General features: G+C 31.2%; 1 protein-coding gene across 2 annotated transcripts in view; it reads left to right on the forward strand.

Annotated features, from left to right (window-relative positions):
* The window catches only part of LOC106690080 (frizzled-2), a 71,859-nt gene extending 46,925 nt beyond the window's left edge, over nt 1-24,934 (forward strand). For both annotated transcript variants that reach the window (XM_067049375.1, XM_014435363.2), the window contains exon 2: nt 20,539-24,934. In XM_067049375.1, the coding sequence (XP_066905476.1) occupies nt 20,555-22,261 (1,707 nt within the window). In that variant the 5' untranslated portion in view covers nt 20,539-20,554 and the 3' untranslated portion in view covers nt 22,262-24,934. The remainder of the gene's footprint in view (nt 1-20,538) is intronic.
* The last annotated feature ends 2,542 nt before the right edge of the window (nt 24,935-27,476 follow it).

A 27,476-nucleotide genomic window follows, 5' to 3' on the forward strand; every position in this document is an offset into this window, starting at 1 on the left:
CTTTTACAGAATACACCACAATCAACTGAACCCAGTATTTCATATTAATTTGCTATATCCATAACTAGCCATATTAATCTCATTTTGTCATTCATAATCTATAAAATTATTTTACCATATTTTAAAAAATATTAAACAGCTATTGGGAATTGCTATGGAAGAGTTCCAATATTGTATTACAAGAACAATCAGTAATAGTATTCTACAAGCTATAAGCGTATAATAATTATTTAATTTAGTTAAATTAAATTAAAAATTAAAAACAGTTTTCTTTTTAGTAATGTTTAAAGATCATGCCTTTTCAAAGGTATTTGTATAATTTTAAGCTTACAGAGTCATTTGAAGGTAAAAGTAAAAATAAACCAATATTGCATCAACGATAAACGTAAAAAAACTTATCATCTTATATAAATAAACTAAAACAGTAAAAAAAAAAATGCATTTTATCAGAAGCGTTTCACGTGTTGTTAAACCGATTCAATTGATAATCTTATTTTAAGGAGGAAGGGAAAAGAAAAGAAAACTATATTACTGTCTTAAAATTTCATGAATATAATAAACTGAAAGTTGTAGAATTGATTTGCTATATTTAAACTAACATTTCGTTATTCTCATAAGATATTATAAAAAAATAAAATGAAATAAAGCGTCAAAAAGAAAAATGAAATTTGTGCTCAATGTATTAATAAAGAATTAAAATTTATTTCGCGATGAGCGCCTTTCACAACTTTCACTTATCACACTACCCTAATTTTAAGTAGAAATTAATTTCATATATGGACTAGCAAAAGCCAAAACTGATTTCTGTCATAACAACCATGGAAATACGAAAGTGCTTATTGTGATATTAATATCTTCGTAACTCTACATTACATTCAACAACATTATACGTTAAATATTTATTTTTCTATAATGTTTGGATTTCCAACGGTATAAGATATACCTACATTACTACTACTATTATTTCCGATTAAGTGTAGATAGTTGAGTGTAGATTACTAATTGGAGAAGATAGTCGGGGGTGTGGTTAGTAAAAAAACAACAAATAAATAAGTAATAAATAATTTTTTGTTTATTTATTTATTTTTTTTACTGGCCACACCCCCGACGATCTTCAATTACTTTTATTTCCAATCATATTTTTTCAACCTCAGAAAATATTTCTCATTTAATAAATAATTATCAAATTCATTTAAAGTTTATATTTATCCTTTCTTTATCACTATTAACAATATTTTTTTTTTTTATGAAATTAAAGGCATGAGGTATAAAGGAATCTAATTTAGAAGAATTATAACAAGACATCTGATGCGATTTCCGGAGGCTTCTTGTCTGAGCAACTGGTTGATTTTTAAATCGGTGATATTAAATTTGATAGGATCTAAAATTATAATCTTGTCATCTCTGGAACATATTTATTTCGTCATATGAATAAATTAACCGTTGTAATATTTAATTCTCTCTCATTCAGTTGATATCTGAATTATTTTCAACTTCAAAAAATGAAAACAAATGCTTTTTTTTTTTTAATTTTATTTTGCATTAATCCTTTTGAGGTAAAGAAATGAATGAAAGCCGGTGCGTAGAAATATAAATAAGAATCCCAATATGAATGAGCCCGATTGATCTTTGCCGGAAGTTTTTGAATTTCTTATCTACATCTCACTGATTCCATGGATCTTATCTAGTCCTCCTCCCCCCATTCGCGGAGGCAACTTGGCATATATATATTTTTGGAACTGGAACCAGTTTGGTTCTACGAAATCCGTTCATTTCATTCGAATTAAAAAAAAAAAAATGTACAAGATTCAAAATTAAGTAGCAGCCTTGAAATACTAATTGAAGACATGAGTGGATGAGGGAGTTATGTTAAATATATGAAACTGAGAAAACTTTAATTTAATGTATTCCTATTTAACACAGAAAAACAAAATTTTTAAATTTTTAAAGCCTAGACAACTTTTAAGGTTTAGATAAATTAAACAATTAGACAAGCTATGTCGAAAGGAGAATTCGATATATTCTTTAAAACAATTTTTCCTAAAATGTAACATAAAACCTTCACCCACTTATATATTCAATAATATATTTAGTCATATTTTTATACATACATAACATTAAACTTAATATGACTTAAATATTCTTGTATAATTTATTTACTTTAATCTTTAAAACAAACCTTAACCACAACTGAATGGTTAATTATCATACGTTATACACATCACAACCAACACTTTCACAATTACATATAAAATAAAGCAGAACTTGGCACAACTATTTCCACTTCGTTTCTTTTAAGCTTATATAATAATATTCCAAGGTGAATGTTATTATTATAGTAGCATTACGTTATATACGTTAATTACCATGCATATGCAAATAAAACTAACATTTTTTTCTAAATATCTATTTATAGCAAAAATTATTTAACATAATATTGGCTAACTATTGAAGTTAAAGCTTCATATCTACACATTAATATTATTGTATTATATAAATATATCATTAAAAGCACACTAGTTACTGTGTATAACGATATATTATGTAGTATAAGAGGTAATAAACAATTATACATGAACAACATAAACTTAAATTAATTATTAAAATATTATAAACTTCAGATTTAATAATAAGTTCTGGCTAATTTGAACGCCTGCAAGTATGTATCAAATACTCAATTAAAAGTGGAATTAAACCAATGAGAACTAATGCGTAAAAGTTTTACGTGTGAACACAATTTTTGGTTTCTATAATTAGGAAATTAAATACTTTTTTCCCTCCCATTACGAAAGCTTGACAAAAAATGAACTTTCTAATTCCAGAATATTGGCTCCTTTCTCTTGTTGGGACTTCCCAGAAGACTTTCCTATGCTTTACCTGTCCACGAACTCCCAGATGACAAGCACGATAGGAAAACGTCCTTATGATTTACGACGAGGGTTTAAGGGCCTCACAGGTACCAGGAACGGTAGCTGTGACTTTGATAAAAATGCAGGGAATTTCAGAAAAGACAGTTCTAAAATTAAAATGTCAAATCTTGATAAAACAGTTTCTGAAGTAATTTTTTTTTTTAGTACAGTCTCTTAAGAAACACCAAAAACAAAAAGGATAAGAAGTAACAATTGTGACGAAAAGGGAAGAAACAGAAAAATAATTTTTAAAAAACAATCGGTATCACATTATTAATGTTTCTTCACAACCATGTATTACAAAAAATTGGCAAGATATCACGTGATAAATTAAAAACCAGATGGGATTGACAAACAAACAAAGCTACTAGAAAGACGTTAAATGAAGCATGGCTACTAAATTCACTTGAAAAATAAACAAAAGTTAAAATATTAATAATAATAATATTCACACACACATTGACATATATATTTACACATGTACACATATATATTTTCTCTCCCTCTCCTCTTTGATACAATCAAGATATGACTATAAAAAGTAACTTAACTTTTTATAAATATGAACCTGGACCGATATCATCTGAATAAACGATTATTTCTAATTATAATCTCAATCCTTCGGTCATTATAATGTCAGAGACGAAAATAAATTAGAGATGAATAGATAAGGATTTAGATGAATAGATAAGAACATAGGGATTAGATAGCACCTTAGATCTGAAAATAAATTAAATTATTTTTACTATCTGTTCTTATAACTATGACCGTAAACGATGTCTAGCTTAAGTATGCAGCGCGGGCTGCTGACATTGGAAATGCAGTTCATTTACCGACAATGCTGACGACGAATGTAATATGCAGCTTTCAATGCTTGTTTCATATTTCCCCTGGGCATCAGCTGGGAAAAGCATTTTCCAAGAACGTAAAGGAGAAGTTGAGAACATACTTATGCTTATATAGTTGAATGTAAAAGCAACAAAATATTGCCTTTATTTCAGGATTATTTATTAGCCGAGTTGACAAAAATGAATTATAGTTAAACTATAGCTAAATTAACAGTATTGTGGTTAAGAAAGAATGAATCTGAAATTTCTTCTACTTATTCCTAATAAAGCCCTGCAAAGTGGGGCGAAACGTTAGTTACCAATAAATATATATATATATTTTTTTTGTACCTTCCTTGACCGCCACCCGGACTATCTTCCTACAATTTATTACGTTCAACTATAAATCATTTCTATAAATCAACAGAAATAATTTTCAGAATGTTTTATTTTAGACATTAGTGAAGAATATAACTGAATAAGTACCTAATTGTTCATGTCAGCTAATAGTTAATTTTGTTTCATAAGTTATCAATGGAAAAACATAACTACAGATCTATTATTTCTGTAACTAGGTTAATTAACAAACTCTGTTTATTAGAATATTAATTTTTACTATACTGTATTATAATTATAACATAAATATTGGTATAAAGTATATACATCATTATTAGACCTTTATAATTTTATTATAAAATTAAAATGTGCACCACTACAACTCATGAAGGGTCATGGGTTCAGTACTTTGTAAGGAAGTACTGTTTCTTGAACAACGCTAGTGCAAGGAGATGGTTGGTTCATGATTACGCTCAACTGCCAGATTATCTCCCAAGGGTATGTTCTTTATAGAAGCTAGAGGGTTGACTTACGGCTTCATTAATAAAATAAATAATTATCTGCCACAAAACGTATCTTTTCTCATATATCATTGTTCTGTAAAGAGAAGAATATATATAAGCTTCCTTAACAATATAATGTTTATTAAGAAAACGTTTGTACAACTTTGCCTATTTGTTATTAAATGTTGGACTGATTCGGAGTAGAACAGCTACTACATTAATGCTGTTTGAACTTCACACCGCCGTGTTTTGAAATATGTCACATGGGGTTTCGGCTGTCAGTATTTTAAAGTTTGGCAGATACCTGTCAAGAACGTACACCCACACACTCACACTCGGATAAGCTTCGATCTCGTAGTGCTGTCAAACACAGTTGCTGTAATTTATCACTACTCGCTTCGACATTGTTCTCATGTGATAAAGCCCAACAAGAAAGATGGCTACGTGATTGTCGAGTCATTCTTTCCATTTATCTTGCATGTTGTTTTCTTGTTTGATTATGACATATAGTGCTTTGTTTATTTACTTGTTTAGATCGCTTCAATCGATTATGGTCCAACATCGTGCATGATCAATGCTCTAACTGCTAAATGAAAGTTCAATATGAATATTGAATCAATCAATGACAAAAATAATGTCATTTTAATTTCTCAACAATTTTATAACTATCTGAAGTGAGGAAGTATGGTTCCTTATAAATTTATTTAATTTATACGTTTTAGGGAATGTTGAGACCTGAAAAATCAATCTGTTGAAGTTCCCTACACTTCGTTCTCCTAAATAAACACTTTAATCATGTAATAAAAAAAATTAAATTATTTTTTATTTTAGGTAGGTAGTAGATTTCAAAGATATGAAAATATTTCTTCTATATCGGAAATCCATAAATAGAAAATTAATTTCGATTGCAACACAACTTTAAAAAAAGTTTATTTTTTCATTTAGTATAGTATGTATTCCATATTTAATTAAGTTTTTATTACATCGATTTATATTTTTATTGATAAATAACATATTTTTTATTTATTAATGTTAAATTTTCTTAGTATTTTTGTTCTCAATTATATATATTTTTTTTATCTTCTTCCCTATTCATTAGTTCAGTTTATATATATATGGTATCAATGAATACATAGAATGCTTGTAATTATTGTCCTTAATTGTGGTAGCTTGTAATATTATTATTATTTAATAAAAACTATTATTATAAAAGAAAAAAAAGTATTACAGATTGTACCATAGAATGAAGTTAATTGGAGACAATTCAAATAGATTTGGGACAGTTTCTAAGGGAACCCTCAGAAGAGAAACAATCCCTAGACAACGTAATCTGTGGAATACACCTAATTCAAAATAAATTTATAAGTTCAGACAGTATGATACGTTTTATATTCTGTGTTTTCCATTATATTGGTATTGACCGATTTCCAATTTTTCAATTAGTTCGATTTAACTAAGTTTTTTCATCAAAGACTCTTCTTCCCGTTTTAAATCAATAATTCGATGGTAAGATGAGACGAGGCCTAATAAATAAAGGCCAATTATTAAGTACAGATAGTAGACTAGAACCATGGAGGTACACTACATGGATGTGTGTTAAAATAACGCTAACAATTTAACAAATAATTATTTTTATAGAGCCTCAATCAACAGCAACAATCAAAATTAATTGAAAACATCTATGGGAGAGCAAATCTATTTACAAAGACCAGATGTTGAGCCAATGAAAAATCGATTTGTCAACGTCATCTGTCCCCGGTGTCCAACAATTGCGAAGGATTATGTTACATTACTAATGACGCTCGACTTCTGTTTTATGGCTGATTCATTTCATCAATCGATTGGGGAAGTTTGCGGTTTCATCAAGAAACAAAACATCGGTTATTTCTGCACGCCATGCATTTAGATTAGATCCAAGAATTGTTTAGATGGATTAATGTTCAAAAAAGTTGATTTAATTAGGCGTGAAATTTGCGGTTTTTTGAGTATCTCAAGGTTGTTAATCGACAGTTAAGTTTACCAGCTGAATGATTCTCCCTTATATCTGGACCTGATAGGATCCCATCCCTACGAATTATTAGAGCGATATAAATTCCAGAGAGAGGACGAAGCTCACGCAATTAAAAAAGGACTCTAACAAGATCCTTGTTAGCCTGTCTATCGGCCACCATCACAGTTTATGGCTCTTGTTCCTATCGAGGTGCTCATTCAAGGTCTTCTGCTTAATAAGATTTCAGTCCCATCTCCATGATATTACACATGCAATGAAGGTCTCCGATCCTGAAATATAACGGGTCATCGGAGAAGATCAACAAGTAATCAATCTTGAATCTTCTTTTTATTATCATCTTTCGTTGTCATTAATTATTCAAGATTACTAGCTAAAACCATCTTTCCTATTTAAGATTCCTTTTTTCTTAAAATGGATTGTATTTCTATTACATAGCTTCCACAAGTGGCACATCTGATAAAAAAAAGTTTTGGTTTTATTTTGATATGACTTTCCCAAAACTATTAGGGTAATTAAAAAGTAACAGTCTAAGATACAATTAATAGAACATATTAAATACAAAATAAAATAATAAATAAGGCCCGAAGATAGCTAAGGAGCTGCCTTGCAAAAAGCTGAATTATTATTACCAACTGAACTTTATAGAGCAGTATAGGACTCCAATGGGAACCTTGGTCGGAAAGAAAAAACTTTATAAGTTCTTAAAGCTTTATTTTGTAAAGTTCTTAAAAAACATACAAAAGTAAGTTAGTTTTTAATGTGAAAACGAATTAACAATTTGATACAGCTCTACATCCGTGAAAGTCTAATATTTTAATTATGATTGAAATTATAAATAAAGTTTCACACAAGCTTAAAAGGAGACGTTAAATCGATTCATGAATTATAGGCTGTTGGCTACACATGATTGAGCGGCTCGTAAAACATGAGCGAGCAAACAAGGGAAGTGATTTTCATGTTGTTTTATGTTCTTCCAAGACTAACTTCAGGTATGGAGATTGCTTAGTATATATTTTTTTTACTCGAAAAAGTTCGAGCTTGTACAAATTTTATTGCAAACCCGAAACTAATACTCCTCGAAGACATCCTTCTTAAGCGCATAAGCCATTAGAAGCCAATCTATCCAACAAGTAAGCAGTTAAATTAAATGAATTCTAAAACGTCCCCGACGACCGAGCGGAATGGATACGTGAACAGGAAATAGGTTTTAGCACGTGGAATAATCAAGCAAAAGTGGACCCTAAGAGAACATATGTATTCCTAAGAGTGCCATCCCCTCATTAAGTTTAATGGCTGCTTGTTATTCCAAATGTAGAGGTAGCTTTGATTCAAAGCATTCCCTCACAGCCTTTGCTTCTTCTTTTTTAATCTTTATGTAATTGTAGTCTCCGATTTCTAATCAATGTTTGGAGGAAGTCGAGACTTTTTTTTATGCCATCGTCTGGAGTACCTACTCAAAATTTTGTCTCCAGTCCACCTTGCAATGTTAAGTCCACCTCTTCAATAGAATATTAAGTGCTAAACGAGAAAGTGATTGAGTCAAAATGTTTTGTGTTATCTTTGAGTAAATAATTTTTAAATAGTTGAAGTGATTCACTAAATTTGACTACAAGTGAACTCAGCGCCTGCAAAAGATGTAGGCACAATCACAGATTAATTTATAACAAAAGGTTCGTTAGAGTGAGTCTAGTAATCAGCAGAATATAGAACACCCCCACTAGCAACAAGTTAAAAAATAAAATAAGAATAAAAAGTAAGCATTATCAATAATAAGGAAAGTGTAAACAAAAATTAAGATTTTAATGGTATTTTTGGAAGATTCCAAAGTTGTTTTAACTTTCATGGTAAATAAAAAAAATACCTTTCAGACAGCTTCCTAAAGTAGCACCGATTCATAAGTCACATGGTATTTCAACCCATGAAATAAAATTTAAAACAAAATCATTTGTTAGATATACTTGGATACATTTTTTTTGCAACTATTCGTTAGTAATTATTTACACAAATTGCGCAAATAGATTAGAAGAAATACATACATCAAAAACACATATTCTAAAAATAAAAAAAAAGCTTAATTTAATGAAGCAAAAGTTTAATATGTTTTAATAAATTAACCCAAATTCGGAAGAGGGGTATACGTTTCTATAATGTATAATACCCGTTTAAGATATGTCAAATTACATTGCCAAGTTGTAATTTAAAAAAAATCTAGCTAATACAATAGAACATACTTCTCATATTTGTTGAATTTATGTTGATCAGAAGAAATGTAGACGGATGATAACACAAGATTCAATAGACTACAATGAACTCATTTAATTTTCTTCGTCCATTTTCAAATGAATTAGTCAGTTATATCAATCAAATCAAATTGGACATAACGGCCAATAGTCGTTGTCATTTTGAAAAAGCCAATTCAGCAACTGTTAATATTGGTCGAGTAATTAATTTGATAAACCGGGAGTTATTGCTTTATAGATAAGAGTTATATAACTTGTTAGCGACCATTAACACCCGCACTAGACAGCTTCCACAACCGACATCCCACATCGGCCTCTCCGCCAGCTGGTCGTCCTCCCCGCGGGGACATGCAAATGCCGCAGATGCAGCACTACTGGCCGTTCGGAAAACATACCGGACCCGATATCGACTCGCCATCGGCTAGATGTCCTCTCCGATAAGGCTCTTCTACCTCTGCACCTTCTTGTCACACTGGAAGAACATTGCAGACGAAGGGAGTTTGGAAAACTAACAATTTCAACGTTGAATCACAGATTCTTAGCGGAGGGGAATCTAGATTTCTGTTGTAGTATTTTAAGATTTTAACTCATCACTCACAATCAATCAAGATTTCCGGGAGGCCTCTTACGTCTTAGGAAGGATGATAGATTAGTGTCGAAGACCAAAGTACTAAGCAGAAATTTTATATGTATTTTTTGCATAAATTATTTTGGTTTTTTCTACAAAGCGTTATTACATACATATTTATACTTGTAATGGTAATAACTATGCCCCTCGGTTTCATGGACTACTCATGATCAGTACATAACTAAGTGCATTTGATTAACTGAATATTAATCATCCGAAATTTTTGTGGAAAAAATGAGCTAGGATTGCTGCAAAGCAAAGCTTCCTCAATAAACGGCCTATCTGACACAAAAATAGTATTTCAAGTTGAACTGGCAGTAGCCGAAATAAGCGCGTTCAAACAAATTCTTCAGCTTTATATATTAATATACGTAATTAATAATGGTTCCATAAGATTATTGCAGTGATCGAAGAACTATTACTATTCACTATCCGAAAAAAAATATTTTGGTAGGTATAGGAGAACTGGCAGAACATTCGGTGCTGGAAAAACTACTAAATCGAAAAGAGTATCTCGTGACCATATAATATCACCCATAATTATCTCTTGGGTTTTTTTTCATTACCACATGAAGAAAAAACAATATGTATATCAAAGTGACCTAAATAAAATCAATAAAAATATACTTAAAATCATTTTTAAAAAATAAATAAAATAAAGAAAAAATAACAGCTAACATCATTTATAAAAAAATTCAAAAAGTGTAGGTATTAAATTTGAAATTTATGATGAAGACGCGTACATGACTATCAGTAGCTGATTGTGAGCATTAGGGGGCTTATTTAAATCTAAATTTAAAAACCTACCAGCTAACTGCGAATATAATATTAAACCTTAAATGGAATTCCGGACCTTGGATATAGTAAATATTAAAAAAAAAAATAAAGAAATTCTTATCTATCCCATTTAAAACGGGATAAACTACTTAAACAAAAGCTCCTGCACATTACTTCTTATAAAAGAAAAAATTATCAGCATTAGCATGAGATAACATATCTATCTACCTCTAGGCTTAATATTAATATTAAAACGCATTGTGCAGTATTAATATACAATAAATTCAACTGTATTCTCTGAAATGTAGAATTATGTTTTTTTTAATTTTGATATAGAAAAAGATGGATAATATCCTCATTATCTATGGAAGTAATAGTTATTTAGACGACACCTCCAGAGTATCCTGTTCACGTTACGTTCCTGGAACTCGAAGACGTTCGGGACATTTTGGAATGAGTCGTCCGTCGATAAGCCGGATACCACACGAGTTCCGAAACTTTCTAAGGCTCTTGAAGAAAGTCACCTCAATGAAGTTTTGTTGTATTTATTTTAAATTACTAAACCTATCATGTTGATTCCAACAGCTGTTCTCCGTTTCCTGTATCTTCACGATGACTCCGAAATCAAAACAAGTCACTTATCTGATCACACAAGAGTCTAATCATGGTTTTTTTTTATTAGCTATCATTAAATTTTCTTCTACAGGGCCTGTCCTGGTTTTCCGAGTTGATTGATTAATTACGGGCTTCTCGCAAGGGCAAACCGGTTCGAGTTGTTTTATTTTTTTTTTCCTTAGAATTCTAAACAGAAGCACTGAAAACTCATTCCGAGACGTGAGGCCATTCCGCTTTGCACTTTTTTTGCTCGAAATATTTTGAGTTTTTATCGCGATATCTTCCTAATTAAGACCTGTTGTCATGTGGGGCCAACTCAATATGCCCTATACTCGTTTCTTTTTTATTTATCCTCTGAATCTCTCCTCCAAAATTCCTCTTTATTTATTTTTTTTTTTTACTTTGATATTAAATAGGAGTAACTTGTTTTTTATCCGTTTAACTTAATATCTCGTTTATTATGTGTGATTACCTCAACCAGTTATTCCAATGAGTAACCATTAATCGATTCAATAAATCAATCTTTCCTTTTTAAGACTGTTTGAATAAATTCTCTAATTACCATTTTTAATCCCGTAACGGAACTCGATCCAGACGTTGATTATAATTAGGTAAACCTAATGTATCGATAATTAATTGGAAATGGAATTAAATAAAAAGCTAAGTAAAAATGTTTAATTTCTGGTAAAACTTACTAGACTGGATTTCATAGAAATATTAATCATTTGTTATAAATTTATAGAAGTAGTACTAGAAAACTGACAACATACCTAAATTTAAAACTTCTTTTGATAAAATATTATATTTAATATTTTATAATAATCGACAGTTGTATTAATTATTATTTAAAGTTCTCGAAAAAAAATAAAATGGTTTATATAAATTACAAATTAACTGGGCCTAAAATGGTACTTCCATTAGACTAGATTTAATTTATCTGAAGATAATCAGCGCAATTTGTAGTGTCATCAATGTTTTAATGACACCACTATTTCAACTAAAAATAATAGAATTGATATTCTTTCAGCCTTAAAATGATAAATGATTAGCCACTTGAAATAAAAAGTATAGAAATCGGCTGAAATTAAATGATGGTTTAAAATGCGTGACATTTTATATTGTTCATAAAAAAAAATTACAAAACACTTAATAAGGCACTTTAAAGCTTTGTAATTATAATCAAGGAATCAAAACCACAATCAGCGATGTCTGCCAAGAAAAAATACTTATTAAATTGTCAGATGTCATGTAGGATCTGAACCCGAACATTTCAGGGTTAATTATCCGATAGGAAAACAATTATTTTAAAAATGTAGCATATAATTCAAATAAATAACATATATTATTAATTTTGTGTAAAATAAAAATAAGGAGGAAACTATATGAAATTATTAATTTTCTTACTTCCTCTGCGCGATTTCCCTCCGAATCCTACTTTGTAAATTAGATAAACACTTCTGTCCTAAGAATAAACGAACTTTTAGATTTTTTTTTCACTGAAATCTTCTACTAAATATAGAAAAAAACCAATTGTGGCAGATCTGAAATTTCATATTACCGCAGCCACAATTTATGTACCATCTGTAGTGAATCAAAAAGAGAATGCTTTTTTTAAGCATAAAAAATTAATTGATCTCAAATTGACTTTTATTAAGTCATAATAAAATTAAATGATGCAGAAACAATTCTCCACTAAGGACTGGTAAAGAAAAAGAAAAAAATTCATATAGCCTGAATATATTTCATAACCCAACATGAATACTGCAAAAGATGGTATGGCATTAATTGTTTTTTTCTGTTCAACGTCAACACACTGAAAGTACTACCTCTACCCGGCAGTAAATACACTCTGATGACTGAGTGGGCTGATCCGAGATAAGAAACCGCGATGTAAATGCAGTTTACTCTACCTGAGACACCAGACGCCAGTGTTGGTAGATTATTTCTTCTTAGCATAATAAAAGGAGGCGAGGAGGATATATCTACAAGCTTCAAAAGCTGTATTTCTTGTAAGCTCCTACGCAGGCATTAAATCTCTGAGAAAGATCGTTGAAACAAAAGGATCGCATTACAACGGCTACCAACAACCAAGAGGCTTGTGTTTCATGATCGGTTTTGTATCGTATAACTGCATCATGTTATATTTGAGTGGATGATAAGAGTACCAGTTTAAGTTATGTTTTCGCGAATATAAGTTTTTTTTTTTATTTACTTGCACCAGAACAAAATTAACGCATCGACAAACTTGTGAAATTATAAGTAATTAATAATAGATATTGATTTTGTCAAAACTTAAAAACAGTAAATTTGGCTCAGACATAGGTGCATAAAAAGAAATATGATTGTACTATATTTGAGTACATACAAATATACAATTTTATTTATTTGTATAAAGGAGTTATTGTAATTTTATATCCTAAAATTGATTAATAATATTTGCACAGAATCTATTCTATCATTGATTCATAATACATTTTTAAATGATGAATAGATGACTAAACATTACAGCTAAAAAAATCGTATAATTAGAACGTTACATTTTGATTATCGTGTTGATTAAATAAATACTATCTTCTTTTACACCAACTATATTGTACAAACAATAATTAACTATTTTTGCCAGTTACTTTTTATTTTTAATTAAAAAAATATTTTCAAAGGTAATTTAATCCATCTATTACTAAATTATATATATGTATATATAGTTGACCGTAAAAATTGATATATAAGAGGATGGTCAGGGTTGCGGTCAAAAGTGAAACAAAAATAGTTTACAACTATTTATTTTCTGACGTTTCGCCCCACTTTGCAGGGCTTCATCAGGACTAAAAAGCCCTGATTTATTTTTAGCCCTGATGAAGCCCTGGAAAGTGGGGTGAAACGTCGGAAAATAAATAGTTGTAAACTATTTTTGTTTCACTTTTGACCGCAACCCTGACCATCCTCTTATATATTACTAAATTAGTTTTAAAGAACAAGCTCAGTAGTGAAGAACCAAAAAATGTTATCTAACGAAAATATAATTTATAACAAAAAGAATATTAAACGATATACCTTACAATTTAAGTAGGTACATATTGAAAAAACATTCAAAGCCACTTGACCCATGTTGAATTTATGTTTACGTCATATTTTAAAAGCTCCAGGTACGATGTAACTTAAGTTTTGAAAATAAAATATTCGGAACATACAATTATGTAGAGGATAAGTTAAAATGTAAACATTTCATACTAGAAAACAATGAGATTTAATCATTTCCGAATAATTTTATGTTTTTAATTTTATTTTAGTGTTTTGTTAAAAAGCCCTAAAACTAGATTATTTTTTATTTTGTTTTTTGCAGGGAATAACTTAAAACAATCCTAATAAATAAATAAATGATAAGAAATAAGTGGAAATGTAAACTTCAATAAATTCAGAATACTTCTGAAACTGTATACAAATTACAACTGTAAGGACTGGTCGGTAAATACAGCAGCCGATAAAAATTAATGAAAATGTACCAATTATATCGGAAAATCATGAGATTAGGTATCAATATTATCCACTTTGAATCAAGAGGAAGTAGGTTAATAAACAAAAAACTATTAGTTAACAAACACTCGAGGATTCTTTATTTTTTTTCTTCTATCATTTACTCCAACTATTTCAATGAATGATGTACTCAAGAGCAAAACGTGTGATTTTTTTTTTTAATGTTTCATAACAAAGCCTACCCTCTTCACCCGTCGGAAGGGAGTGGCACGCGCAGGAGGGGGAGTCCGGAGGGGTAGTTTGAGCGTGAGGTCATGGGTCACGGCAAAGCTTGAATATCGATATTCTCAATGTGAAGTACAAAACCTAAAAACGAGTTTATACAGAAATAAAGTAGTATAAACGTTTAACGTTGCTTAACCCTTTCCCACTCAAAACATCAATTATTGTTTCAACAAAATTTCTTTTGCAAGTGGCATATTTTAGAAAAAAATATCGAGTAAGATTCTTATTTTGTATACATTATATGGTGTGTTGATCTTCGGGATAATTACAGTGGATCCACAGCCTGGGAAATCTTACAATTTCGATGGAATACACCCTATCCCCTCCAGACAGGGGGTAAATCAAGCGGGCTTTTACGTGTTTACCTCCCCGATTCCATTCCGAAAGGGAGGCCCACTGGGGAATGACGAAGCTCCTAAAGAGGAAAGGCCTGGGGGTTGGGGGAAGGTTAGGGGGGAAACTTGTACAGTAAAGCCCCTCGGATGGGATTTCTTAGGCAGGAGTTGCCGCCTCCACAATGGAGCTGCTTTGAAGCAATAACAGCACCCAAGGGTCCGGTTCGATTCTACTTTGGGTTCCTCTTTTCTCTCATGATAGGTTTAGTGGAAAATCAATTATTAGTGAGGGTGTGGTATAGTTGTAAAATTTGTATAGTATCGGTAGAGATCTTAAAAAAATACATATTAAACGTAATTTAGTACTAATAAACAAGATAATCAGCAGATTAACGTGAAGGCAATCTATTCCTTAAAACTAATAAATTAAAGTTAATATTATAGTATCTTCCAATTATTCTTTACGTATCCCCTTATATTAAGGGTTGAACGCCAGTTATTGGAAATGGAATCGGCCTTTTTGAAACAGTTAAGCAAAATATCTAATACATAAGTTTTTGAGTATTCGTCTTCGTTTAATATACTCATATTATTTCAATTAAATTTAAGTTAATATTTTCTATTACTTATAACTAATATAAATGAAATATTTTATCATTATTAATGTCAGTTATTAATCGAGACACCTCCGATGAAAATTGTATACGAGCATCACAGCTTTTAAATACCAACCCCAAACACTGAATAAACAATTGAACTAAAGGTCAATACCGGAGTTAAATAACCAACCCGATTGGAATCAACTTCGCTTCATCCAAGGGACTTTCAATTTTAATTCAAACTCGAAAATCTTTAATTATTTCCCAAAACCATTTTATTTTTGTTGTGGAACTTTAATGGATTATATTTCGGCGAAAGTATAAAACCACCAACCAATCAGTAGAAAAAGAAAAGACTTTAAAAATATTTTAATTTTAATCATATCAAGATTTTTTTTTGCAAATATTATGTACGAGCAAGTCATATTTTATAGAGTAAAACAGACTTAAAAATCATTTCTTCTACATAAAATAACAACAAATTACAGTTACAATTAATGTCAACAGATTTCATCCCTTAGTATGAACTATGATGGGGTTTAAAAACTGCATTGCTTGTACAATATATAAATCAAATAATCATTTCATGTTAAATGACCCTACCGGTTTTTATCAAATCTGGAAACGAATTAAATAGACAAATAAGTTATTAATACAATTTTTGTTGTTAATCTAAGTTCACAATTCCTATCAGTAAAAGGAGTAAAGATACCTGTGTATTGTGAGTTGCCATTACCACTTAGCTGAAAATTTATCCCATTATACATTTGAATTTTCATATATACCCTATTGCCACTAAACGAATTCAAAATGACCAATTATTACTAACAAAAATATGAAAATATTCAAAAAGCTTTCTATTATTAAAAAAAAAATTAAGGAATGTAATTTTATTGAGACAACTTACATTGTGTTGAACATTATTAATCAACTAAAATGCATATATTTCATTCATGAGAGGCTCATAAATCTTTTTCATTTAGATGAATTATTATTTTAATAGTTGCAAATATAATTATAAACTATAATCAACATTTATACGTTTATAACTATAACAGTAGTTATAGCTTTAAACTATAACTAATTATAATCATAACTTAAGAAGTGTTGTGTTTGACGAATTGCGAATATGAAAAAAAAAATGATTAAATAAATTATGGTTGATTATTCAAATTTATGTTCAATAAATATTTTCAATAAACGCCATAATATTTGAAAATACTAATGAGAGCCTAGCCCAAGAGGTGCAGGCAGCTATGTTAATTGTACAAACAGGTTTTAATCGCCTCCCGATAAAGAGTTGTGTTGTACCTGTACCTCGCGATAGCATCAGTCCTTACCAAGAGGTCGAAGAATTTTAAAAGCTGAGGATTAACAACTTAATATTGAGTCGCTATTGGTCTGTCAGTTACTACCTGACAGCTTGACAGCTACTCTCGGGGATTTAGACGATTTTTTAAATAATGGCGGATTAGGCAAAGCCGATTGGTCACATAATGAGATGAAAGATTCAAACATAAACAGGCCTACTACACACACTCTTCTATAAAATACGAACATATTAGCTCAAATATTGTTAAAACCAACTATTGTTCACTCTTACTCTAATGAACTCCTCTGATACGTCAAGAAATAAAGTAACGAATCTTGTGAGAAAGATTTCTAGCATATCTCTTTGGGATCTGACACATCTCTTGATTTTTTTAATTTACATGCAGACAATTTTCATCTTCTTCTTTTGGATAACTCCGGTTCTAAACAAGAACATAGTTTTAAACTGTCAATTCATTAATTAACCCTTAGTAGTCCATGGTGTCCTTACCTCACAAAGTAATGTCGTTACATGGGAAGGAGAGAATAGATTTCATCCCTTACAAGAATATGAAAACTCGAATAGTTAAGAAATTTTAGAACCCAATTAAAACAGTGTAAAATATGGTAAGATATAAAGAAGTTATTGTATCCGAACTTCGTTATAAGCGCTATAACGATCAGTTTTCGAGTGAAAAACGAAATATAAATGCAAGCCAGGTTTCCTTGTTAGTCATATTGTCAATTCATCATTACCATGAATAACGTTTTTAATATTTTGTTAATTCTAATTCTTAGTAAAAAAATATTTCCAACTGATAGAACAAGTTGTATTTGAAATCTGTACAAATAAAGCCCAAGGATACCAACTCAACGATAACAGGTATTAACTTAGAAAGTCCGTGATTTTCGAAACTAAATCTTGTTTGCATTAGATTAGTCTGTATACTGAGTATGTTCAGCCCTATAATCTGTCTAGTAAATCATACTTTTGTCCTATTTTTAGTACAGAAAATAAAAATATTTCAATAATAAATTTTATATTTTATTTTTGTTAGCTTTCAGTTTAATAGTAAATTTCAATTAAAATAGCTAAATTAAACTCAATAGGAATCAACTAATATTTGTTTGTTTTATAAGCTGTACAGAAATGTTTTTAATTTCCTAACAAAATCCAAACTACCTGACACAGAGGAACGCTCTACATGCCTCGGGTTTATTTTATGAAATGAAAATCCTTGAAAAAAAATTATGGTCATAGCTTATAAAATTTCACAAAATTGTCTATTGGTTACTTAATCCAAATATAGGTTCAAATAAATCTCAAGATTTGTGGATTACTTTTCAAATTTGATTTTCTTCTAATGCTCTAATAAATTACAGGAGCCATTAGAACACAAAATAACAAATGTTCATACATTATAGGTTTGACCGCCTACATTTTACATTATTAATGTTTCTAGTAGAATATGAAAAATTGTTGGAATATTTGTTTTGTTTGTAAATAACTTTTACATGTGCTTCAGAATCCGAACACACCGGGAAGGATTCATACTTTTTTTGTATCAAACTCCTTTAAATATTTATCCTCGCGAAGGCTTCATTTTTATATCATGCATAATAAAACAAGCCACAGAGAGGTTGTAAAATGCAAATAAGTATGAACAACTCACACCTGAATGATATATGTTTTGCAGAAGCTTGTTATCTTAACTGGTTACATAAAGGCATAAATTCGATATGATAAATCGAATGCGTTATAAAAATAGACTCGGTCCCAGAAGAAAAACTAAAATAAAAAAAAAAAAAAAGCTCAGCCTTCGTGATAAATAAGAAGGAGACGTTTATCATATTCAAGAGGCAGTTCTCATGTAGGCCGTGGAGCCACGTGTGTTGGAGTTCCCGCGTGATTTGTCATCGCCACATCTTCTCGGCTAAATGATTAACGTCAACGCCTAACCGGATTTTATTTTCTCTGCTTGTTAAATTATTTATATACTTTGCTTTATTATGCATAGTTATAATTATAATTAAATATTTCTTGTAACGCTTAGAGATGCACATAATATTATATAGTAAACTTCCGGGAAGATCGCTGAATAAAGATATTATCTTAATAATAACAGAAAGATGGTCCGTGTTATTAATGTAAACTTCTTTTCAATCGTAAGATATTGACCATGAGCAAAAAATTATCGGTTTAAAAGAACAGGGGCATATTAAATTGCTCAAAATAATTGTGTTCTTTCATTCTAAATACGATGAGTATTTCTTCATTTTGCTTCAAATACCCAAAAGGCTCTATTATTTGTAACTAATAGATGAATGTGAACCTAGGGTTTGTGAATTGAAATGGTCTTAAAAAAAAAAGTTGCATTTAATAATTAAATTAATGTTGCATAATTTATTATAATTGACGTTAAAAAGTAAATTAGTTTACATATAGTCATAGTACAGACGAACATGGAAGATGATGCAGAAAGATCAAAAGAAGAATGAAGAGCAATTTAGAAAACGATGAACTCTTCCTACGGGGCTTTCTATTTTCCGGTCGATCTGAGTCACAAATGTACGATGAGCAGACGGAAGATATCGTTTCCGCTCTCTTGTTAGTAAATGATTGGTCGAGAAGGCCCTAACACCACTTGTGCTCAGCCAATCAGCGCCCCTTGTCAACGCTATCTATCATTCAATTTACTACCAAGTCACACTTCTCCTTCTAGATTTCCAATCACGGTACATATCAAGCCCCGTCGCCATGTCGGATCTCTCAATGATCAATTTACTTCAAGATATGATTACTGATCAGATTGAAAAAAATTATTCATGGTTGTTCGCAATTAATAGGAGAGCAAATTTAGCCAACAGAAACAATCTATAGCTCTATTGGAATCAACTTGGGATTGTATTCTATCCCGGAATTCCATTAAATATACTAATTTTTTTTTTCTCTAAAAATACACGAATAGTTTTCAATACGTATGCTTATATACAAATCGACCTCAAATAAATCTAAAACCAACAGTATTACAAAAATAAGACCAAGAATTCATTAGTAAATGGGAACATTTGGACACCAATGTGAGTTCTCAAACTGTCATCATAAACTTTATATAAGACATTTAAATAATATATATCTAAATCCTTCCATTTTCTCGTGTTAGATTATTACTGATACATACGTTTATTATAAAAACTATTTTAATATTTTATTAATAATGTTTATATGTTATTAGTTATTAATTTATATTAATATTTGAAAAGCTTGGGACAAGTAAATGATAGGAAATATTATGTATCATTTTTTTCAATAGAGCAGTTACAAAAAATTCTACAATTCTTCTTTAATGTTTCATATAGTTCACATTCCATAAATATGTTGGCATTACCGTGGTTGTCACTTACTTGCTCAGAGCTATTCATTTATATCATATTAATACTTAATAATACTCATATCATATTATTAATTATTTCATTAATAATATATGGAGTAACTTTTGGTAATTGCGTTCCAAAAATGCAATGGGTGATTTTAAATTTTTATCATTAGTAATTAGATTTTAAAAACACCATCAAAAATAATTTTATTACTTCAGATATAACTGAAGCTGCTTTTCGAATTCTTTTGCTTATTTTATATGATAAAGATATTATGTATCTCTAACTACAATCTGTTGTGATGTTGCAGATGAGAGGGTAGCCGGATGGTGGCGCTCACGGTAGCTGTGCTGCTGGCCGTGCTGCAGGCGGTCGCGGCGGACCTGGCCCCCATCATCGATCCTCCTTCGGGAAAGCGCTGCGAGGAGATCACCATCCCCATGTGTCGAGGAATCGGCTACAATCTCACGTCTATGCCCAATGAGCTAAACCACGACAGCCAGGATGAAGCTGGACTTGAAGTACATCAGTTCTGGCCTCTCGTCGAGATAAAATGTTCACCAGACCTCAAGTTCTTCCTCTGCTCGGTCTACGCTCCAATCTGCATCGTGGACTACCACAAACCATTGCCTGCATGTAGGTCCGTCTGCGAACGTGCCAGGTCAGGATGCGCACCAATTATGCAACAGTACGGTTTCCAATGGCCAGAGCGAATGGCATGCGAAAAATTTCCAGTAAAAGGAGAAGACCCTGAAACATTGTGTATGGAAATGAACAACAGGACAGAAAGTCCGAAACCGACGAAGAAAGTTACAAAATGTCGGGGCCGGAAGTGCAATGAAAAGGACTGTACTTGCCGTTGCAATGCACCATTGGTCAATATTGAAATGAACAACCCCTTATTGTATAACAGAACTTCAGTAAACCATGTGCCAAATTGTGGATATCCCTGTCATGGAGTGTTCTTCTCCCATGAAGAAAGAGAATTTGCATCTGTGTGGATCACGCTTTGGTCTGCCTTATGCTGCGTTTCGACACTTATGACATTGACAACGTTCCTTATCGATACTGAAAGATTCAAGTATCCTGAAAGGCCAATAGTCTTTCTTTCATTGTGTTATTTCATGGTTAGTCTAGGGTATTTGACTCGAGTACTCCTTGGCCATGATGAAGTCGCTTGCGATGGAAAACTTATTCGTTATCACGCTTCAGGACCTACACCGTGTACTCTCGTGTTTTTACTGGTTTACTTCTTTGGGATGGCTTCATCTATTTGGTGGGTGATTCTTTCTTTCACTTGGTTCCTGGCAGCTGGTCTCAAATGGGGTAACGAAGCTATAGCTGGCTATTCTCAGTACTTCCACTTAGCAGCGTGGTTCATCCCGACTATGAAATCTGTTGGAGTCCTTGTAATGCAAGCAGTAGACGGAGATCCAGTGGCAGGAATCTGTTATGTCGGTTCGACAAACGCCGACAATTTGAGGCTGTTCGTGCTAGGCCCGCTTCTAGTCTATTTATTGCTAGGTACATCATTTCTTCTTGGTGGATTCGTATCGCTATTCAGAATAAGAAATGTTATAAAACAACAAGGAGGAAGAGCAAAGACTAACAAATTAGAAAAGCTGATGATTCGCATAGGCATTTTCTCGGTTCTGTATACCGTGCCAGCAACAATTGTGATTGGATGCCATTTGTACGAAAGCTCATTACAAGAAGAATGGATGTCACCCATAGTCTGCCCTTGCAGAGAACAGATTATAAGACCACTGCACTCGGTCATCATGCTGAAATACTTTATGGCCCTGGCTGTAGGTATAACATCGGGAGTGTGGATATGGACTGGAAAGACGCTCGGTTCTTGGAGGCGGCTGTGGGGAAGGCTTTGCGCACCAGCTCCGAGGCCCGACGCTAAGCAAAGAAAGAAGCCCCTCCTAGCAGCTTCTACGGTTGCTGCTAGCTCCAGCCTGCTCAGCGGCCCCCACGTGGCACCCTTCCACCAGTACCCTTACAAAGGACCCTTGAGCCACGTATGACAGCAGAGGGCCACCCCGCTGAGCAACTACGGCCCAGTCTAGCCTCTAAGATCCGCCGTGCGCGGGGACACGCCGGCGGTCATGTCTTGTGGGCGGCAACGAGCGTCCCATGCCGATACCAGCTTTTCCCATCATAAGTCATGGCACGAGTATGAAAGTTTATAAAAGAGAAACAATCTGGGCAGGGGCGGCGTAATGTATACCGACTAAATGACATTCATGCATTTATAGTGTTACCTTCGAATATTAAGAAGTTTTGTAATCGAGATAAATGAATGTTGAAGAACTCGTAGATTATTAACGAAGAATATTTGTCTCATTACAAAAGTAAAATAATCCATTCCAGCCACAGTTTTGATAAAATGGAAATAAAGGACTTTCCACCAGCGAAATAATGACAGAACTAAGACAATTGAAATTGAAAAATATTTCTTGTAGAAATGTATTATAAGGTCTTTTTCTTGTTGTTAAAACAAATAGTAGTTCGTTAGACAGATCCTAGAATGTGGATGCTTTTTTGGTAATACTAATTTTAACCAAATTAATTTAAATCGATTTAAAAAAAAAACTTGATATATTAAGGCTTTCAAGAAGCATTTGTTGAACAAAATACTGTAATTTTAAAAGTAAATTACTCTTTGCGTTCGTGAGGAGAGGGAGCAACTTGGGGAAAGATGTGAAGGGACAGGATAATTGGTGAAGGGTGGGCCATGATGATTAATACTAAGCGTCAGTGGGAGGGTGATGGTACGAGTGCCGCCATTTTCTGATTTAGTTAGGTCCAAGATGGGCCAAGGGCAATGTAAGCGTGAAAACTCGAAGGGCTAAGTGTCAGGAGATTAGGGTGCCTCAGGGAAAGGGGTAATCGGATTTCCCCTCAGCCAATGAAGCAGGCCCGATGTTATGGGAATTTTTCTCCTGCTTCTATTATGAAGGCCCTTCAGGTGAACACGTCTGAAGTCATTACATTCAGATATGATTAGTATTTTTAATCCTCAAGGGGAACAAGGTGACAGCATTACTTGATAACAGAAAAAAATAAATTCTTTGAAAAATAAAAACCTGGAGTAAAAATAAGCTATTTATTCGTAACCGATCACCATAGAAGATTAATTTGCTGATAAACCTATTTTATCAATTATCTATAATTTCACGTTTTACTAAACATGTTAGAACAGATCAATGATTTTATCTAATGCTTTTATGTATATTAACCATACTATTGGAGGGTTTAAAAATTCCGAAATTTCCTCTTGATAACAGAATAACAAAATCTTGTGTTTTAAAATAATTTTCATTTAATATTTCAAATTATATTTCATTCAAAGTAAAGCAACCATAAACAACCTAGACTCATTAACTATACCCATTAATTATGTTCTTTAACAATAAATACTTTAAGAAGAGAATCCTTCCCTTGAATAAATAATGTAGGAAAAAAGTTGGAAGCGGGTGGGAGCTATTTTTTAAGCTGTGGTGGTAAGATGGGAGGTGTTTGTTTACAGAGTTGAAGCCATCTGTTCAACATTTGCTTCTTGAAAAGACAAACCTTCAACACTTGTAAATTAGGAAAAGGATATTTACATATTGCCATCTTTAAGTATTACAATATTTAATCATTTGAAGAAGGAAAGAATTACAATATAGCTATTGACTTGGAAAAGTTAGGAAAATTTAACTATGTGTTTGAAAACCTAAATTGAATTGAAATAACTGTAGTAATCAGCATATACAAAATACATTTTTAGTTTCCATGGTGCTATTGACTAAGTTTAAGTTACCAGAAAAGCTCCAATATTTATGAGAATTAAATACCTAGTTGTAAATAGATTGTTTTGTAATATTTATCACTATTAATCTATACTTGATATACGTAATAAATGACAATATATTCATATTATATGTTATTTACACAATTATCTATCATATCAAAAATGACTGCGTGTGTGTATGTAATAAAATAATTGTTAATTGTAAATATTTTAAATGTTATTTGTAAATGATGTGCCATATTAATGAACTGCCATTATTCATAAGGTACGTGAAGTAGTTGTATATAAGAGTAAACAATTTAAATTATTAATATTTAAAAACCCATGGTAGTCAACTTATTGTTGCACCTGTAGAGTCAGCCCCAGTGAGTGTACATGAGTTCCTTAGGCTTAGTTTGTATCTAGTCTTCTTTGTATATAATATTGTGTAATTTTCGGGTGTAAACATTTATTTAATTGTTAAACTTATTTATTATGTGGTTAATACCGCAAACAGGTCATGTTTGCAAACAACTACAAAAACATTTACTCTACAATAGGTAGAAGATATATTAATAGGTACACATATATTAAATATGTATCAATACACACCAAATTTTAAATATTAAAATACTGTTGAAACAGATTCATAATGTATGTTAACCTCTTATATCAAGCTAACAAAGAGTACTAGTCATATATATTTTCGTATACGATAGATATATTTGTATTTGTGTTGTAACTCTGTAGTATAAAAATATATTTATATCCATTTACAGGGTAATGTAATGTTTTATTTGTGTATATATTATATTGAATTTGTAAAGAAATAAAGAGGAGCATTCAACCAATAATTTCTGTAAATAAATTATCGTTATATTAATATCAATCTATAAAAATAAATGTGTGCTAAAAACTTTTATACTATAGTTGTTATTTACTTGGTTGCCTTTTTCCTATTTATTCCCTATCTTCAGTTTCAATAAATTAAAAAAGAGACAAGTATTTCATAATCAATGGGAAAAATTAAAACCTTAGGAATATTTTTAGTTAGCATTTTTTAAAATAAATCATCATCTCATAACATTACCTCATTTTACTGTCTGAATTAAGATCAAAACAAAAAAAAAAATTAAAAAACAAACATTTTAAACAATAAATATCTATAAAACAAAATTTCAATCAAAATTTGTTGCCCTCTAAATTCTTCTGTCCAGGGCAAGTGTATCCTTTGCTACCCCTCCCTATTTTTAACCCTGACCTTGGTGATGTCATCGTTTTAACAATTTAGTTTAACAAAAAAAAATAATAACGGACCTTATGCAAAGACACCAATAGAAGTAACTGTATACTAGTCCAGAACTTGGTTATACATATTCTCTTGTCTGTCGACAGAAAATTAAGGTATAATAAATAAATGGTACAATCTATAAGAAAAGATAAAATTTTAATATTTCCATATTTAAGAAACAAAAACTAGTAATTAATAAAAGAATGGATAAAATTATTAAGTATGATTGTAAAAACTAATTCATTTCATTCAGTAACTAAAACCAGAAACAACTGTTCTTATATTTAAAACAATCCTCAGGCCACTGCTGATCCTGCTGCCATTGCCATGGCTGTGAAGTCTGGGGAGCGGCATCCTTCACGAAAAAGAAAAAATTACAATCTTTTCAAAACAAAGTCCTAAGAATCACAGTTAATATTCCTTGGTTCATAAGAATAAGCCAATTGCATCGCGAAATACAAATGGAGTCAATAGAGGATTATATCAAAAAACGGTTCATGAAGTTCCACTCCCAGATGCCCACAGTTAAAGGAGCAGTGACCTACAACCTGGGAAACCCAACCTCAACCCAAAGACTGAAGCCCAAACTGCTGCAGGACATTCTTTTATAAATCTTTAATAAATTTAAAATTAATTCATAGTCACACTGCCTCTATTCACTTATTATTATTATTATTCATTTTATTTATTCATTATTATTATTATTTTTTGATTATTTTTTTCTCTTCTCTTTTCTTCTCTCTTCCCTTTTTCAAATTAACTTGTTTCTTTTTACTAATAGAAGACAATTGTTTGTTTTATTTAAGTGTTCCAATATCATTATTTTTTGTTATTAATTTTACTTTCCTCTTTTATTAAAAAGCATTATTCTTATCTGTTTATTTTATTCTTTTTTTTCTTTTAATAAGAACATTTTGTATAGTTAGGGGTGTCATTTGTATGACTATACCCCCTCATAATCAACTGTTAAAAAATACATATAAGTTAAATCAACCATGTAAGCCCCACCAGGCCATCTGGTATAAAAATAAAATAATAAAAACAACAATTTCATTCAGTATTTTGAAGAATAAAATACTAATTGATAAGAATATAAGAGAACTTATAACAGTCACATAAGCTACAGTATAAATTTCAAAACTTATATTTCATAGAGATATATCTAGCCTTGCAGACTCCCTCTGAAATATTTTCATGGACTGCTAAAGATTAGACACAAACATATTCAAGTGAAGAATCAGGTACTCCTACTTACACCCTCCTTAGGGTAGTCCTTCTTAGGTCATTGATCAGCAACTGGAAGCCAGATTTTTTTGGTTAATAGAAACAAATGAAAAATTTTTATCGTAGATTGAATTTAATATTTTTGTTGAACTAATAAATCACCTGGAAGCACCTATATTATTCAATATAGAATCATTTAGGGCTAGAGATATCTGGAACTAAATGATACAATTCATAGCAACATCTAAGTGGAGCATTAACATTAAAAATTGAAGAAAGTTTACCTAAGAATGCTTTAACTTTCATCAATGAAGTAAGTAAAATAAAGAACTTGAAAAATTCTAAACCAGTACATTAAAATGTGAAACAAACCACTATTCTGAAGTATCCTCCAATATTATTATATTATTAAGTTCATAATATCGACTGTCAATAACCAAATAAAATAGACATTATCAAAAACCACTGCAAATTGTAATGCCCCAGAAATATTCAAAAAGTTTTTGTTTTTTTTCCCAAAAAACTATAGAAAGAGTTGAAAAGATACAATATGTAAAACAATAATCCATAATGTAATTATTTATGAAAGCAGTAACAATTTTTTTTTTGGCTTACCACATAATCTATTACAATCCTGCATTTTTAGGAGAGATAAATTTGTGATTAATAAATTCTTATTAAGGGTGAATAAAAGAATAGGGAAGATACAGAAAAAGGATACATGGCAAAAGATATCACAACTAAAGTTAAGAAATCAGACTTAATAGGAAAAATAAGCATATCCACAAGTAAGATTTAAGGGAAATATTTGAAGTAAGAAGAACAAGCCTAGATAATGTAGAAGGAGAATTTATACAGCTGGATGGTTGACAATAATGGATGGCTGAACTTGATCAATGAATAATAATATTAGGACCTCCTGGTCACTGATGGGAGGTTGGATCAATAA

This window comes from Halyomorpha halys, unplaced genomic scaffold (assembly GCF_000696795.3).
Source record: "Halyomorpha halys isolate HHAL.00 unplaced genomic scaffold, Hhal_1.1 Scaffold1571.1, whole genome shotgun sequence".
NCBI classification, from domain to species: Eukaryota; Metazoa; Arthropoda; class Insecta; order Hemiptera; family Pentatomidae; genus Halyomorpha; species Halyomorpha halys.